Source organism: Octopus bimaculoides, chromosome 5 (genome assembly GCF_046866305.1).
Source record: "Octopus bimaculoides isolate indiv1 chromosome 5, ASM4686630v1, whole genome shotgun sequence".
In the NCBI taxonomy this organism is placed as follows: Eukaryota; Metazoa; Mollusca; class Cephalopoda; order Octopoda; family Octopodidae; genus Octopus; species Octopus bimaculoides.
Window position 1 is genome coordinate 100,372,017 of NC_142932.1, and position 18,252 is coordinate 100,390,268.

General features: G+C 35.5%; 1 protein-coding gene across 1 annotated transcript; it reads right to left on the reverse strand.

Annotated features, from left to right (window-relative positions):
* Positions 1–1,605: 1,605 nt before the first annotated feature.
* On the reverse strand, positions 1,606–16,531 carry LOC106868715 (uncharacterized). Its single transcript, XM_014914103.3, has 2 exons — positions 14,178–16,531; positions 1,606–6,597 (listed from the first exon to the last, which is right to left on the reverse strand). Exon 2 carries the CDS (start codon positions 6,482–6,484, stop codon positions 5,189–5,191), a length of 1,296 nt encoding a protein of 431 aa, XP_014769589.1. The 5' UTR covers positions 6,485–6,597; positions 14,178–16,531; the 3' UTR covers positions 1,606–5,188.
* Positions 16,532–18,252: the final 1,721 nt, after the last annotated feature.

An 18,252-nucleotide genomic window follows, 5' to 3' on the forward strand; every position in this document is an offset into this window, starting at 1 on the left:
AGGAGATGTATCTGCCATTTCCAGCAGTCAGAGTCACTGAATTATTGACTCTACATGATCTGGCAAACAAAAATAAAAAAAAAAACATAAAAACTGGGACACCTGCCCTTAATATTCTTGTGGGAGGCTTAGCAAAACTCAACAGAGTACTGTCTATCCACAAACAACTAAACAATAACATCTTTTTTTAAATCCCAATGACAGATACTGGTGATAATGAGTGGTTAAACAAATATTCATATTCAATGATATTCATTTCAACAGAACCCTGACTTTCCACTTACCTTGAAACACATTAAAGGAGACAAGGCTGAGAAAATACAAGACTTTGGTTCACTGGTTTGTACAGAGTTTGTGTTTTATGGGGATGGGACAAGTTGATGACTATATCCCTATATCCCTAACTTCCTTTCTTGAGAAGAAGGACAGTGCTTGTTTGCTCGTTTCCCCTCCTTTTTTTTTTTCAAGTTCACTGTTATAGTTCAATTTCGCTTGCAATAAAATCGATGAGTGTTACACTCATCGATTTTACTGCAATTATACTACATTGGTGAACCATAGCAGTGAACTACAACAGTAAACAATGGCGATAAACCACTGCAGAGAACTACAATAGGAAATTCCTGCAGTGAATAATGCGTGAGCTACACTTAAAATAAGGCGAACGTGATCATTCGAAGTTAAGATGGTTTGCTCATACGTGCAACATGGTACATTGTCATGCATACTACCCATTTTCTCCAAATGCATATGTAATTTAGAAGAAAAGTGGGGGAAAAGCTTGAGTTCAATTTGATATTTCTGGACCAAAGATATTTCAGGGGAAATAACTTTAGTAACACAACAAATATAGGAATTTGTTTCACCAAATCTTGCATTAAAACATATTTGCAAATCTAATAATAAAAAAAAAAGGAAAAATACCTGAAAATTTCCTTGATGTGTGATTTAATGTATCATTGAATAATTTATTTTATTATTGTTTTATGTAAGTTGTTGTATAAAGGTGATTTCCACCCCAACTCCCATCAAACTTGTGATGCCATTATATGTATAGTATTATTTTACACAAGTCACGTTATAACTTATCAAGCGACTTAAAATATTAATAACTTTAACTATGATTTATAATATCACTTTCTTTTGTCATTCTATTCCTGTTCACTGCGTATTTAACTCTATAAAAAAAAATTAAGTTTGATTATTTCTTTATACCTTACTCATATAATAATTTCGTTATATTAACAATTATTATTTTTTTTTTTTTCATCTTCGCTTCAGTCTAGTCAATAGGCTGAAAATACAAAGAAGATAATTTTTTCCGGAGAAATTATGAAACCACTTTTCAAATTAGTTACGATGCATTTGAAAAGTTATCTCCCCTGAAATTCTAACCGACTCAAGATGATTTGACATTTACATTGGTTATGGGCAACAAGCGGCCAGTGGGACTTTCTGAACGGCATGTCTAACGTAAAATTACTTTAAAATTCTTTAGTAGTATGGTCCGTATGATGATGAGCCATCTCCCACGTGAGTCCAGTTCGCGAAAAATGCTACCCATGCCTGATCTACATGGTCGTAGAGCTGTTACAAATGGCAGGCGAATTTTCCACAAAATACAACTGACCGTTTGAAAACAGAAAGACCATCTTAGAAAATACAGTCCTATTACATCTTTTGAAAAAAAAACAAAAAAAAAAAAAAACAAGACAGTCATATCTAAAATACCTTTTATCCTAGGTGTGCACAATCAGAGTTGTGTATAACAAACACATTTCCAGATTTCAACAGTTAATATAAATAAAAAGTAAAATCGACCGATGTTCATCCTGAACAGCAACAGGAAAAAGGGTGCAGTGAGGGAGAGATAATACCAGAATAAACTTTTCTGAAGACTTTCATAGAATATTTGCTGGTGTTAAACCAAGTATCATGCTTGGTCCACTACCACAAATTGGAATGCTGTACCAAAATTAGAAACTCAACTAGAGCCACTCAACAACAACAACAATATTCACAGCAAGGCAAGCAATTTATGTTCAAACCTTCCATTTAAAGAAACTAGCAAATAATAAACCATATATTTTGGATGTGCAGGTACAATGACTGGAATTAAGTTCTTGGAATCCTGATCAAATGGTCATGAATACAAACCATAGAACAAATATTTTGTAGTAATCATCATTTATTTTTACTGTAGGATGGTTTTTGTGAATTTGTTTTTTAATGCAGGATACTTTACAAGTAACTAATCATTTAACTTTTTTCTTATTGGTGGTGACCATGTCTGTGGTCTGCATTCCAAGGTCAATGACATCAATGTAGTTAATGTTGCAAACTGATTGCTGCAAGAAAATACATGTTTACGGAAAGAATTCCAGTGGACTGAGGTTCTAAGGAGGTTGAAGTGGGTGCACTGGTAAATGAGAAAGGGAGAATGCAATATGGGTGATGAGCAGATGAGGTGTATGTGAATCAGGGGTAGTTGGCACAATAGTAGTCAGTTTCAAGGAACAGATGCTATTGTAGTTGTGGCAGGTAAGCACACAGAGGAAACAGCAGGCATTTGTGCTAGAAACTGGAGTGTGTTAGTAAGTGATTTCATGTTAATTATCAAGTAACCATTTTTATATGCAGTCTAGGATGTTTGTATATGTAGTAGTAGCATCATCCTAGATATGGGTGTAGTACATTATTTTGAGTCACACTTGAACTTTTTGCAAGAATCAGTAGTTGTTGGAGGTTGAAATATTTTACTGGCTCAAAGGCGGCGAGCTGGCAGAATCATTAGCACACCAGGCGAAATGCTAAGCGGTATTTCATCTGCTGTTATGTTCTGAGTTCAAATTCTGCCAAGGTTGACTTTGCCTTTCATCCTTTTGGAGTCAATTAAATAAGTACCAGTTGTGTTCTGGGGTTGATGTAATCAACTTAATCCCTTTGTCTGTCTTTGTTTGTCCCCTCTACGTTTAGCCCCCAGTGTGCAATGAAGAAATAAATATTTTACTGGCTCTGAAGTGAAAGGCCATTCTTTATGATACAGTCCTTGTTGTTAAAGGTGTGTTTGGCGGAAGAGATCTTCCATCAAGCATTTGTAGGCATTTTGATGGTCCTTGTGTGATGGTTGTGGTTGTACTAATGTTTTCTTGATAAGTGTACGTATTGTGTTTTTGTGCTGATGAAGGAGATGAAATTGGCATGGCTTCAATAGAAGATGTTTTTGAAATCTCTGTTCATAGTGTTGGGGCAGATTTGGTATGAGGAGTTTAAGTTACATGTGAATGATGCTTGAGTGTAGAAGGTTACAGAGAACTGAAGGGTGGAAGGTTAGCGAGAACTGAAGGGTGGTAACAAAGGAAAAGACCTTGTTAGAGGTGATAACAAAGCAGGTCATTAATGAGTAAATAGAAAAGTTGCAGTGTTGATAGAATTTGTGTCTGTGAGAGCTCCATCAGCACACATTATGTGGGTATGATGTGACAAGAAGTTGTTACCAATTCAAGAGATGAGAGATAAATGGAGCCCACAGACAGTAGGAAATTTTCCAGATAAGGAACAAAGCTTTACTGGAATCACTACTTTCAGTAAATTTCTTAAAAGATCTTGCTCTTGAGAAATTCAGTGAAAGTAGTGTTGTTGCCCCGAGTGGTTAACATAAAGTAGGTCTCAATTAAAGGTGTAATAGGAATGGTACCTGTTCATTAGCAAAGCAGTAGCATTATGTTTTATAGCCAAAATCACAAAAAAAAAAAAAAGTTATGGCAATAAGGTCTGAACTTATGACCATTTAATCAGTAATTGTCCACCTTCAATTTTCACCCACTGTACATTTTAAACACACACACACACACACATTATATAAGATTATTTCCAATCCATAAATTAAAGGGTTAGTTAAGCTTTTTTCAACAAATACATTAGTAAATATTAAATATAAACAAGAACAGAGACATGAAAGTTACAAACAAAATAGAAATAATTTGATGTGAATAAATTCAGTGAACAATCTTCATTTGATTTAACTCATTATATAATTTATGGACCATTTATCAAGACAATGTAATTGCTGTGCAGTTAAGGTTTGGGACTGCTGACAACTATCAACTTGCAACTGCTTAAAAGAAATGTTAAAATTGACGCTGGCACAACCTTTTCCTCCAGACCAATCAAACTGAAAGAAATAAAAAACAGTTGAAATTTTGGATCTTACTACAGTCATTACTTGACTAAACTCCCTACTTCAAATTTGAAGTTGGCAACAGTGGGAAAAGCCTCATCTAGCTATAAAAATAGTTACTCCAACAACTAAAATATTTGGTTCATACAAGAATGGAAAATTAGCTATAAACCATTTAATTTTTAAAGATAGAATATATCAAGTATTTGTTTTGAGAGTCATATACATTGGCTAAATGGTCTCCATTTTGGAATAATGTAACTAGGAAATAGATATAAAGATTAGCTAATGAACAACTTGTCGATTTACATTAGTTTATGAGAAGTGATATATGCTAAGAAACAAATACAGATGCACTAAAATAATGGAAGTAATTTAACCATATGGCATAACTTGTTTGAGATTTAGTTGTACTGAGAAACAGTGGAATACTGGCAGCATAACTGGTTAATCTATCAGGACAATAAATAGAGGATATGGGTTTTATGTGTGTCATACAGTACCGTTTTTAAATTTATTTTCACATTTCCTGTAAATTTGTATGGGCACTCTTAGTAAATATGCACACACATACAGTATGACTGAGCTAGTTGATTTAATTTATATTTACCTTTTTTTTTTTCATTGGACAATAACAAAATATTTTGATATTTTCTAAGGCTTCAAAAAAAATAAACAGGGTGTCTTTTGTATGATGATCAGTTTAAATAATTCATTAACTCCTAATATACAACTTTATCTATAGGGTCAAATATACTTCTTAAGCAGAAAAAAGTGAGGTTTATCTAACAAAATACAACACAAGTAAACAAAAGTAACAAAAAACTAAGAGAGTAGGATTTCTTGTAATGCATACACCAAGCATTACCCAGATAATTTTTCAACTGGTTAGCTTTTTTAATGTTGTAATTGCATAAAAGGCAATTAAACAGACTTTCTTACGCAACTAACTGCCATAAATATTGAATACATTAAATAGAATCTCTTTCAGTTTGCCAGCATTTTTTTTTATAACGATATTGTGGGCTGTGTTTCTGCACACACACTCTCTGACGTTGGAGGCTTTGTTAGAGCTTCTGGGGGATCTGTGGAACTTGAATCCTTACTACATGTACCAAGATATAAACTGTCTTTTTGATGAATTTTCATATGTTTTGACAGGTGTCCTGATTGTATAAAAGATTTCTTACAAACTGAACATGAAAATGGTTTTTCTCCCGTGTGTGTTCTTAGATGTTTTGTTAAGTGTCCTGACTGCACAAATTTCTTTTCACAAAGTGTACATGCATAAGGCTTTTCACCTGTGTGTGTCTTCAAGTGTTCACTCAAATTCCCTGCATGAGAGAATGTTTTCTCACAATGATTACATTCATAAATACGTTCTCCAGAATGCACACGTAAATGTCTCTTTAAAGAGTCAGAACGAGGGAATGTACTTGAACAAAAGTTGCATAAAAATGGTCGTTCTGCAGTATGGATTCTCAAGTGTACAGTTAGGTTATTTGACTGGGAAAATGCTTTTGAGCAGAAGTTACATATATAGGGTTTTTCTCCCTTGTGAATCCTGAGGTGTTTGGTAAGATGGCCTGACTGTGAAAATTTCTTGTTGCAGTATTCACATTCAAATGGTTTTTCTCCTGTGTGTGTTTTGATGTGTTCGGTGAGGTTACCAGAGTGAGAAAAAGATTTAGGACACATCGTACAAGGGAAACATTTTTCACCAGTATGTGTCCTGACATGGGTTGCAAGGTTGTCAGATCGAGAAAAGGCAAGTCCACAACAAGGGCATTCATAAGGTTTCTCAGCAGTATGTGTACGCATATGTGCAGTAAGATTATTTGACTGAGAAAACCGCTTTTTGCAGAAAGTGCACTCATAAGGTTTCTCACCAGTATGAACTCGGAGATGTTTTGTTAAGTGACCTGACTGTGAAAATTTCTTTGAACAAAAATGGCAGTTGTATGGCCTGGGCTGATCTAATTTTTTAGAATTTATTGTCTTTGAATTAGATGAAGGTTGTAAGGGTGCATCTGGTAATGCAGGCAGCACTCCAGTATGTACTGACTGTGAAGTAACTGATATCATTAAACTTCCATTATTATCCAATGACTGTGAGGGTATCAAAGGATGTGATGCTGGTGGAATATATGCAGACACAGCACAAGCAGTTTCAGTATATGATATACCATAGAATTTGCAAGGATCATTTCTGTTCTGACTAGTGATCATATCTTGGTTAAAGCTTCTGCTGAAATCCTTTGGTCTTAGTGAGGAATCAGCAATATTTTGACTGACTGAATCCATAATGCTATTTTGGATTAAAATTTTCTGAAGGGCAGGGGAAGGTAGGTAATGTACAGAAAAATCTGTTACAGAATCTTTTTTCTTCAAGTGCACAACACTTTTGTTTTAATAATCTGAAATAAATAAAAGAAAACGTAAGGAGGTAATGAATAAAATTTGTCAACATTGGCATCATCATCATCATCGTCGTCATCATCATCATCATCAATATTGTAATTAGAAACCAAGGTAATTAGCAGACATCTAAATTTTCTGTCAGCTCACTGCCTTAATGATGACGATGATGATGATGATGGTGGTGGTGGTGGTGATGATGATGATGATGATGATCTCAAATTTTGTTACAAAGCCAGCAGTTTTAAGGAAGAAGTAAGTGAATTACATTGATACCTTATACTTGAAAGGTACTTTGATTTCTTGACTTCGAAAGGATGAAAGGCAAAGTTGACTTCTGCAGAATTCCAAGTCAGAATGTTATGAGCCAGAAAAAATGCATTTTGCATTTTGTCTGATATGCTAACAATTCTTATAATTATTGTGGCGTTTTTTCAATAAATTTTATTCAACAAAAACAATAACAACATTTATCAAAAACATCTTTAAATGATTATTCCGGAGCATATTCACCATCTACTTCAATTTCTGCTTGGCGTTTTGTTTAAATATTTTATTGAATAAAATTTATTGAAAAAAGCCGCAATAATTATGCACCGACCTAATAATAATGATAATTTTTACAAATTTTGTAAAAAGGCCAGCAATTTTGGGGAAGGGGAATTATCAATTACTTTGACCCCAGTGCTCAAATGGTACTTATTTTATCAACCTCAAAAGGATGAATGGCAAAGTGAAGCATCAGTGGAATTTAAACTTCGAATGTTAAGTGCCAAATGATATGCCACTAAGTATTTTCTCAGATGTGCAAACAACTCTGCCAGTTTGCTATCTGAATAGTAATAATAATAATAATAATATGAGTGAGCAATCATGCTGAGTTTTCTTTGTTAGATCATTAGTGCATGTCAAATATTAGCATTAATTTAAATGACTTAATTTAAATGAATGTTCTTCCTTGCAAATTGATGGCCTTGTGATGATATTAGAAATTATTGCTGCAGTTTACCTGAGCTCTGCATAAAATAAGCTTGTTGAGCTCAGCAGTATTTTTTTCCAACTCTTTTAAATTCTGAGTTCCAATACTACCAAGGTCGACTTTTCCTTTCATCCTTTCATGCTTGATAAAATACACACCAGTTGAGTACTGGAGCTGATGTAATTAACTAGCTGTCTCCTATCAAAATTTCAGGCCTTGTGCTTATAGTAGAAAGGATTATTATAATTATCACTATCATAATTATTATCATTATCATCATATTATGGTCATGGGTTCAGTCCCACTGCATGGCACCTTGGGCAAGTGTCTTCTACTATAGCCTCAGGCCGACCAAAGCCTTGTGGGTGGATTTGGTAGACAGAAACTAGAAGAAGCCCATCGTATATGTATATATGTGTGTGTGTGTGTGTGTGTGTGAGTGTGTGTGTGTGTCTGTGTTTGTTCCCCCAACATCGCTTGACAACCGATGCTGGTGTATTTATGTCCCTGTAACTTAGCAGTTCGGCAAAAGAGACCGATAGAATAAGTACTAGGCTTACAAAGAATAAGCTCTGGGGTCGATTTGCTTGACTAAAGGCAGTGCTCCAGTATGGCCGCAGTCAAATGACTGAAACAAGTAAAAGTATAAAAAGAAAAGAATCCTCATCTTAATACTGGAAACATTATTTTATTAAATTCCACAAAATTTTTGATTATTTTCACAATCAACTAAAACACACAGGCAGTGTATTTGGAATGTATCTTTTAATGAAAGTTTATGACTTAAAATTATGATAATTATGCTGCAAAATTTAAAACTATGAACACTTAGAAATTAGAGGTTTTGAATCTTAATATGAGAAGACAGAAGAAAGAAGTTGAAATGGAGAACATTCATATCTGAAACAATGTTTAAACAGCAATTGGGTTTCCCTAGTCTAGTCTCTTACCATACTTGAAGTAAGAATGCTCATCAAAATATTCCATTTATAAATACTTATAAATGTAAGGCAAAAATAATAATGGTTTCAAATTTTGGTACAGGGCCAGTAATTTCAGGGAGAGGGTAAATCAATTACATCGATCCCAGGGCTCAACTGGTACTTATTTTATCAATCCCTAAAGGATAAAAGTCAAAGAATTGTACTCAGAACATAAAGGTGGATGAAATACTGCTAAGCATTTTGCCTGGCGTGCTAACGTTTCTGCTGTAGCTTGCTGCTTAGAGACAGTTCACGATGATGAAGACGAAGAAGAGGGAGGAGGGGAAGGGGAGGATTGAGAAGAAGAAGAAATTAGTATATATAGCTCAAGAATTGGCAACCAAATCTTCCTCAAATCACACTGTGCCATTTTATTTTTAATGAAATAATATTACATCATGTCTCATAGACATCCCCATCAAAAGACGGGATGCTCAGAGCTGTAACACTTTTGATCAGAGATCAACTTGGTCAGAGCTGGCAGAATCGTTAGCACGCCGGGCGAAATGCTTTGCAGTATTTCGCCTGTCACTAAGTTCTGAGTTCAAATACTGTGGAGGTCGACATTGCCTTTCATCATTTCGGGATTGATAAATTAACTCATTAAGTCCCAGAGTACTTAAATTTCTGAATATCACTTTTAAATTTTTACAAATGATTGAAAATGGGTTAAAATGAAAAAAATTATTAAAACTCCTTTACTTCATGTAGAAATGGAAATACACGGTGTCCTATAAATAGGACACTGAGACAATGTAATATAGCTTATTTGATGTTCTCATTTAGTGTCCTATTTATAGGACAATAGGACTTAATGGGTTAAGTACCAGTGAAACATCGGAGTCGATGTAATCAACTTATCCCCTCCTCCCAACATGGTTGCCCTTGTAGCAACATTTGAAACTACTTTGTTGCGATAAGGATAGGGGAGGTAACTCAAATTTCCAATTCGATACTTAAATAGGTACCATCGTTTTCATAAAATGTGATGGCATTGTTTAACGATAAGTTACAGTTACGTGAACTGTAACATGCTACACAGCATATTGCTTATACGTGAGTATATACATGACGGATTTTTGATAAACTACACAAGAGCAGTAAAGTCATATTACCGGAAGGGGAAACTATTCCAAAATAAACACTATTTCCTTTTACAATTATGCCCCTTGAACTGAAAAACGAGAACTATGGTGTTGAAGACGTCTACGAAAAGCGGTAAAAGAGTGAAGTTGTGTACATCTATGTATGTATGTATGTGTGTGTATCCCCAACCGCTTGACAACTGGAATAGGTCTGTTTATGTAACTTAGCGAATCAGCTAAAGAGACGGATAGAATAAGTTCCAGACATACAAAAATAAGTACTGGGATTGATTTGTTCGATTAAACTTCTCAAGGCGGTGCCCCAGCAAGGCCGTTGAGCAACGACTGGATCAAAGAAGAGATTCTACATACATACATACATACAAGGCCGCTCCAAGGTTGCTGACGCCCCGGGTCACTGCCAAAGTTGCCGGTACCTTGAGCCGGTCCTGCATACATTCATTTATGCATACATACAAACATACACGCACATATGTATGTATGTATGTATGTATGTATGTATGTATATATATATATATATGTATGATGTATGTATGTGTGTGTGTATATATATATATATATATATACACATACACACACCCACACATACCTGCGCGAATCGCCTAAGCAGTCGTCATATTTCCTTCCATATCGGCTAACTCTGATGAGCGCAAGGTTATATAATTAGATTGTTACCTAACTGTCCATTGACATCCTTGCAAGAAACCGATTGGTAACATCACCCGTCCGTGATGGATATATAATACTATATATGTATATATATATATATATATAAAAACACACACATACACATGTACATTGTGTGTGTGTGTGTGTGTGCGCGCGTTATCATTTAAGAATCCAGAGTTTGGTTGTTTCTCAGTGTACGTGTAGAAGTACGAAAAACAAAAACGTGAGAGATTGTTTATAAGATCATCTTACGTACATTTCATTAAGACAGGATTACTATTAGTCACACAATGTGTATTGCATAATTAAAACTTAACCTTTTTGTTACCAGCCTGGCTGAAATCGCCTCTGGTTCTGTAGTACAAATGTCTTGTTTTCATAAGTTTTGAATTAAAATCTTCCACAAAACCTTAGTCAAAATTAATGTTCCTAACATTAGATTAATGATAACTAAGTTATTTTACTAAATTCTTTGTTATATTTAAAATAATTGAGAGAAACACAAAGCATCTCAACAGAAATATGGAGACAAAAGGGTTAATGTCAAATTAATAATCACTTTGTGTTAATGAAACGTTTGTATGCATGTATGTATATTTGTATGTATGCATATATGTATGTTTGTGGATAGATAGATAGATAGATAGATATGTTATATCCATGACCAAATTTAAATATAAATTTTCACCGTGGATTAAATAAGAATGTAAACGGTTTTTAAAAATATTATTGCTGTACAAGAGAAAGGGAGGGAGTCTTCTGGCAGACCATGTCATGATTTGTTAAATGCATATGCACACACACATATATGTATGTATGTATGTATGTATATATTTGAGAAAGAGAGAGAAATATGGGTGTATACATGTTTGCATAATCACCTTCCTGGGTTTTACTGTTTACTGTTAATGATTTGTATCACACCAATTTACTTCAAAGTACTTAACCAACTTTTCTTTCCACGTTTACCTTCTGTCTTATCTTCCACCAACATGCCTGATCTTAAATCTCGTGTGTGTGTGTGTGTGTGTGAATACAAACGCACATATATAATGTGGTGGATGCGGATTATCCGATGAGGACTCAGCTCAATCAACTGAATCATGTCAGTCGGCGAACGTTCGTTAACGAAATCTTCAATCGACCTGGTAGGTTTCTCATGTAAAGAATTTGAAGCTATTAAAAGAAAAAAAAAAAAAAAGAAACCTACTTAAGATGTTTAGTAGTATGTGTGGAATCGATCCAGGGTATCCGTGGCTGCAAAGCAAACTTCTTAGCCATTTGGCTACATAGTACCTACGCGCGCGCACGCACACACGTTGATATATATATATATATATATATATACACATGTAGCTTTTCCTTGCTTTAGTCATTTGACTGCGGTCATGTTGGGGCACCGCTTTAAAGGGTTTTAGTCGAACAAATCGAACCCAGGACTTTTTCAAGCCTCGTACTTATTCTATCGTTCTTTTACCGAACCGCTACGTTACGGGGACGCAAACATACCAACACCTGTTGTCAAGCGGTAGTGGACAAACACAGACACAAAGATACACACACATATACATATATTTGACGGGTTTCTTTCAGTTTCCACTCACAATGCTTTGGTTGGCCCAAAACTATAGTAGAAGACACTTGGCCAAAGTACCATGCAGTGGGACTGAACCCGGAACCATGTGATTAGGAAGCAAGCTTCTTATCACACAGCCACAGCTGGGCTTAGAATCACAAGGCTGGTTATTCGGTTTCCATGGTGTATAAATGGCTGAGATCACATGTTCCCTCCAAGTGAGCAATTTTGAGGGGTGGGCAACTAAATCGACCCTAGCACTTGACTGGTACTTTATGCTATCTGTTCCCAGAGATGAAAGACAACGCTGACCTCGGCGGGATTTGAAGTCAGAAAGTAAAGAAACATAAGAAATATCGCTAAGCATCTTATTCCATGTGCTAACGATTTCGCCAGCACACCACTTGTGTGTGTGTGTGTGTAACCATCATCATCATCATTGTTACTTAACATCCACTTTAGTGAGGCAGATTTTCAGTGGCCGGATACCGTTTCTGTTACCAACTCTCACCTGTTTCCAAGTTAGGTAATATATTCCATGGACAGATATGTTTTTCATGGCAGACTGGAAATAAACATCGCTGGTATGACAGGGATCCTTGTTTACAACCATCACGTGATTTCAAGGCACACATAAACATGTATAAATACCCATACATATGTATCACCAATTTTTTTTGAAAATATCCTATCACCTTCAATAATATAAATGAACAGGAAATCAAGAAAAAAATCTTAGTTTATTACTGTTGTTTGTTCCTTTACACCTCTCTCACCATCTATACAATAATACATAGAACAAAATTCATTGCTAATATCAAGTCCGCTTGTAAGATAACATGTTCACAGTGACGTGTGTGTGTGTGTGCGTGCGCGCCCGCTGGTGAGAGAGGTAGGGGTGATTGTGGGGGTATGTATGTGCATAAATGATATTTTTGTGAAGCAAAAGAAAACTGCCTGCTGTTTAGTCTACTGTTGGACCTGACCGAACGCACCTATGATCAAAGATTACACTTACTGCATCAGCGAATGTGTCCACCACATTTTAAAGACAGATTTGGTTACTGTTTCAAGCATGTTGAGCAACTATCTCTAAGAATCCCTCGGCTTGACGAAAAGTTATTTGTTTCTTCCATTTTTTTTTTCTTTTTAAAGGGCCAATTGTTCATAGTGAAATCATCAAGTATAATAAATTTAATGAGCAGTATATTACTGGTATATGAAATACCGAAGCGGTGACACGGTAGAGAGGAAACAAGATGTAATACATTTCATTCGGTGTTCTTGACTCTCAGCTAACTTTTATCGGGGGCTAAAGAAAATATCTTTATCGGAACCCTCGAAAATTCAAGTGGAATTTTCCCCATTTCATTAATCAAATATTAGAAATATTAATAGCCCGATAAGAGAGAGAGAGAGAGAGAGAGAGAGAGAGAGAGAGAGAGAGAGAGAGAGAGAGAAAGAGAGAGAGAGAGATTCTTGTATACATCTCCACCAGAATTATATATGTTGTTGAAATTATTTAAAAAATTTTCTTTGCTATATAAAAAATTCAAAATAACCTTTTTCACACACACACACAAAAAAAAAAAAATGCAGCGTATACATACATACCTGCATACATGTAATTTCAGCTTTATTTTTCTATTTTTACAATGTTTGATTTCCTTTATTAAATATACATAATTTAGGAAAAAGCAAACATGGAAACAAAATATGATTCCAAGACTCCAAGAAGCAAAAAAGTATTTAACAAGTATTAGACTTGATGAAGAGAAAAACTGTGAGAATGAAATGAAAATAAAATAAAAAACAAAAAACTGCAACTTGAATATAAATGTATGTGTGTGTGTGTGTGTGTGTAGACGTGAAAATGGAACACTGGTTCCATTGGCGATGTATTCCATGAAATGTTCACATGGCTAAAATGTAAATAAACAGGAAACATAAACAGACAGAAAGAGAGCGAGAGAGGAAGATATCTAAACAGAGAGGGGAGATTTAGAGAGGCCAAACGGAAACAGAGAGAAAGTATTTCAAAAAATAGTCGAGGTTTGACAATTTCGCTCGAGAACAATGAAAATTTCCAAGAATGAGATGGTTTGATAGTAGCCATGATGGTTTTAAAGGGAAAGCTAGGTTTTAATGAGAGAAATTATTAAAAATATGAGATGAAAATATGTCAAGAAAGCTGCGGTTAAATATAGAAAAAGTTAAGCCGGACACAGTGCGCACTTCTAGAAAGTGAAAGCAAATGCTTACTTACCAGAGTTCCTGCCGAATCACAACCAAAACTTCCGCTCTTTTCTGACTATCAACATCGATGTAGTCATACGCACATAAGGCAGGAAGGAAATGAATCAGAATCTCAAGGAAAATAAGTCGGAGGGAAGGAGTATTAGTAAGAGAAGCAGGAGCAGACGAGAACCTGTCGCCGCCACTACCACTACCTTCATGTGTTTCCTTGATCTTCATTTATTATCATCATTATAATTATTTTCTATTTTTCATCTTTTCTTAAATGGAAAATTTTCATCATGAATTAAATCTTAAAAGTACATTTAATTCGTTTTGTTCATTATATCATCGCTTAGTATTCGGTTCGATACGGTACTATTTTTCATCGCGGATTCTTCAGCATTTCCTTTCTGATTTATTTATTAATTGTAATCACTCATTTCCTCTTTCTTTCTTCTCTCTTTCCGTCCGTGAATTTTTCTTGTGCCGGTCTTTGTTTTGAATTAATGACATGAGAACAAGTTCTATATATCTATCTATTTATATACAAAAGACAAAGGATATATTCTTGATTTTATTTCGCCGTTATATATATTCGACTTCAATAATTGTTTTCTTTTAGTAGAGTTACATAATTCTAATTAATAAGCAGCTTTATGTATGTATGTATTTGTGTCTATGACTTTTTAACACTCGGTCAATTTGATCGAACAGGACTGAATGAAGGCATACAAATCATTACCATCCTGTCTTTTTGTATACAAGGCTACAATGGTTCTGTGTCTTTCTTCAGTAAGTTGTGTTCTGCGAAAGATTCGACTGTTATTTGAAGCAGGGCGAACGACCACGTAGAGGCTCCCTTATTAGTGTATAATTTCCAGCTGATCCTCAAAATCTGCAGTATTAAAGAGATCGAGTCCATCGTCGCCATACGATTTGTTAGCGGACGAAAGATAGAGAGAAACATACAAAGACGTGAGCCAACGAGTCCTGTGTGCGCTCGCTCGACTTGCTTAGAATAGCAGCCAAGTCTCCTTCAAATCTCTCGTCTTTAATAAGGAGATATATTTTGAACAATGTAGATCAAAGTATACAAAAATGAGGTGATCAAGGCAGGAACGCCTTTGATCATAGGTCAGATCGATCAGACGGACCTGAGGTTAAACAACATAAAAAGACGGTGGACAACCACAGAAAGAAAAAAAACTAGATAATTAACAGATACTACATAGGAGAAAAAGAGAAAATTAATCAAAAACTCTAAAAAGGAAAAGAGAGAAAATGGAAAACGAGAAATAAAGACAAATCGAAATATGAAGGTACATAAAATAGAAGAGAGAGAAAGAAGAAATAAAAACAAGATAGCTCGAGATGAACAGAGATGGGAAAAGAGAGGCTATTTTTTTTAAAAAGAGAAAGAAATAGAATAAGAGAGAAATATGAAATAGAGTGATAAGAAAACAAAGACAGGAAGCAAAAAATAGAGAAAGAGGAGGAATTTAATTCTCTTTCAGAAACAGATAAAGAGAAAGGTGAAAGGGAGATAGATAGTAATATAAGGAGGAGAAATAGATTGTGAAAAAGGAAAAGCCACACGAATTGATAAATAAAGTAGGAACTATGATGAGTGACAAGGAGTTAAAACAGGGTGGGGTGAACAAAAAGACAATAAGAAAGAGAAACAGAGTCAAAGACTGACGGGTCGAAATAGTGATAAAACAAGGGAAAAAGAGAGAAGGAGAAAAAAATTAATATATAGGAAAGAGAGAGGCAAGTAAAAAGCAGAATAAAAGGGGAAAGAGAGATGAAAGAGTGTTGTGTGACTTGTGTGTATGCATGCTGCGCTTGTGTATATATGTAGCTTATGTGTGTATGTGAGTTTTGTCGCACTGTCATTTTCACATGGCTATGTGTGCGTGATATATGCTTATATATGTTCAGATATGCCTCTGTATGTGTATGGATTAACTCAAACACGAACAGGAAACTCGCCGAAACTCGCCCTAATGTCTCTGTTCCTTTTTCTGTGTAGAATGTAGGGCAGAGGAAGGAAGTTGGCAGGCAGAGAAAGGGAGTGGAGCTTAAGTTTCCGCCTCATTCTTATAACAGCAGCCGAATTGAAGTTTTTTTTTTGGAGAAGGTTTTACTTCATTTTCTTTTCTTTCCTTTCCCAGAACTACACATACAATATTCTGACAATAATCCACAACCACTACTACCATCATTTCACTCCTGTCTTCTGCTTGTGTGTACGTGTAACTGAAATCCACCCTTGCGCACGCACACACACACACACACATCAGTATATGCATGTAAGTGTATGCGTGTACGTAATCAAAAAATGGTCCAGATGGACTATATGTAATCTGAACCTTCCCCCCCCCTTATTATTATTTTTTTTACGGAATCCCACGTTTTTGGCTATAGAGATTCCGATTGTGAAAAATTTTTTTCAAAAATCTCAATTTCAAAATTTCGATTCTCCCCCCCCCCCCGGTTTTTATATAGATCCACAGGGTAAACCTAACCCTGACCCTAACCCTAAACCTAACACTAGTTTTGTGAGATTTGGCTGTTATTTCTAGCATGTAAATAGCCTGCTTGGTGGTGGTGGTGGTGGTGGGGAATTGAAATTTTTCAAACAATTTTTTTTCAGAATCATAATCTCCGTATTTATTTACGCATTCCTAAAAAAAAAAATTTCCGGAAAATATTTTTAAATGAGAAAATGGGGGGGGGGGGGGTATCGAAATTTTGAATTTGAGAGTTTTGAAAATTTTTTTTTCAGAATCGGAATCTCCATAGCCTAAAACGTGGGATTCCGTAAAATAAATAAATAAATAAATAAGGGGGGGGGGGGAAGGTTCAGATTACATATAGTCCGTCTCCGCCGTATATTGAATGCTTAAATGTTTGTTTACTCGCTTCTTTTTGTCATTGAGCATTGAGGTGCTAAAAATAACTGCTAAATAAGGTTTTTTTGGATAAATCTTTTGAATTAACATAAACATTTATTTACACGAAAGAAAATTACCGGAGACATAACACGTATTGTTTAGCAATATTGACAACACGTGCTATTCTCAGGATGTCCACGCACAAAATGACAGCTTCCAAATCCTGTTTCTTGACTGGGTGAAAATGATCAAACTTTAAACCTCTATAACTTTTTAAAAGCATTTTTCTGGAAAAAATTAAATAACTCCAGTAATTCAGTTTGAGCAAGTGTATTATTGTGCCAAATTTTAAAATTTTGGGTAAACTTTAATTATTGAAATGCTGGCAGCCAAACCGATAAGATCCAGATTTTGTTCATTTCTAGTCTTCCATGAAAACATGTCCAGCCATGCTTGGAAATAAGAAAAGGTTGACAACAGGGAGGGCATTTGGTCTTTGGAAAAGCTGCCTCAACAAATTCTCTCTTACCCATGTAAGCATGAAAGTTGATGTAAATATGATGATGCTTCTAGGGGAAAGGACAATATTCTTGCCTGTATAGGGCCTCTGAATCTGATGACCTTGAAGACATTAACATTATCATCCATTGTCCATGCTAGTATGGGTTGGGCAGTTTACCAGAGCTGGTAAACCAGAGTGCTGCACTAGGGTCCAGTTGATTTGTCATGGTTTCTGCAGCTGGATGCCCTTCCTAACACCAACAACTTGTTGGATGTTGGATGCTTTTATATGGTACTGCACAGGCACCTTTACATGGTACAACGTAGGTGCTTTTATGTGGCACTGCACAAGTGCATTTACATGTTACTGCATGCATGCTTTTACATGATACCGCACAGGCACTATTACATAGCACCACAAGTACTTTTTATGTGGCACTAAGACAGGACTCTTGCAAGTCAGTCCTCTCCACCAAGGAGGCCAGACTTAACATTTCTTTAGCCTTGGGCTGACCAAGTGGATTTGTTAGATGGAAAGAGAAAGATGCTGGCATAAGTTGGACAGTTTGAAAGGATCTGGTAATGCCTGGGGCTGCACCAGGCTTCATTGTCTGTTCTAGTATGGTTTCTATAGCTAATTCTCTTCCTAATGCCAACCACTTTACAGGTGCACCGGGTGCTTTTTATCTGGTACTAGCACTGGTA

Coding starts and splice junctions, on each gene's coding strand:
- LOC106868715 (XM_014914103.3), bottom strand. CDS start 6,484: ATGGATTCAGTCAGTCAAAATATTGCTGATTCCTCACTAAGACCAAAG.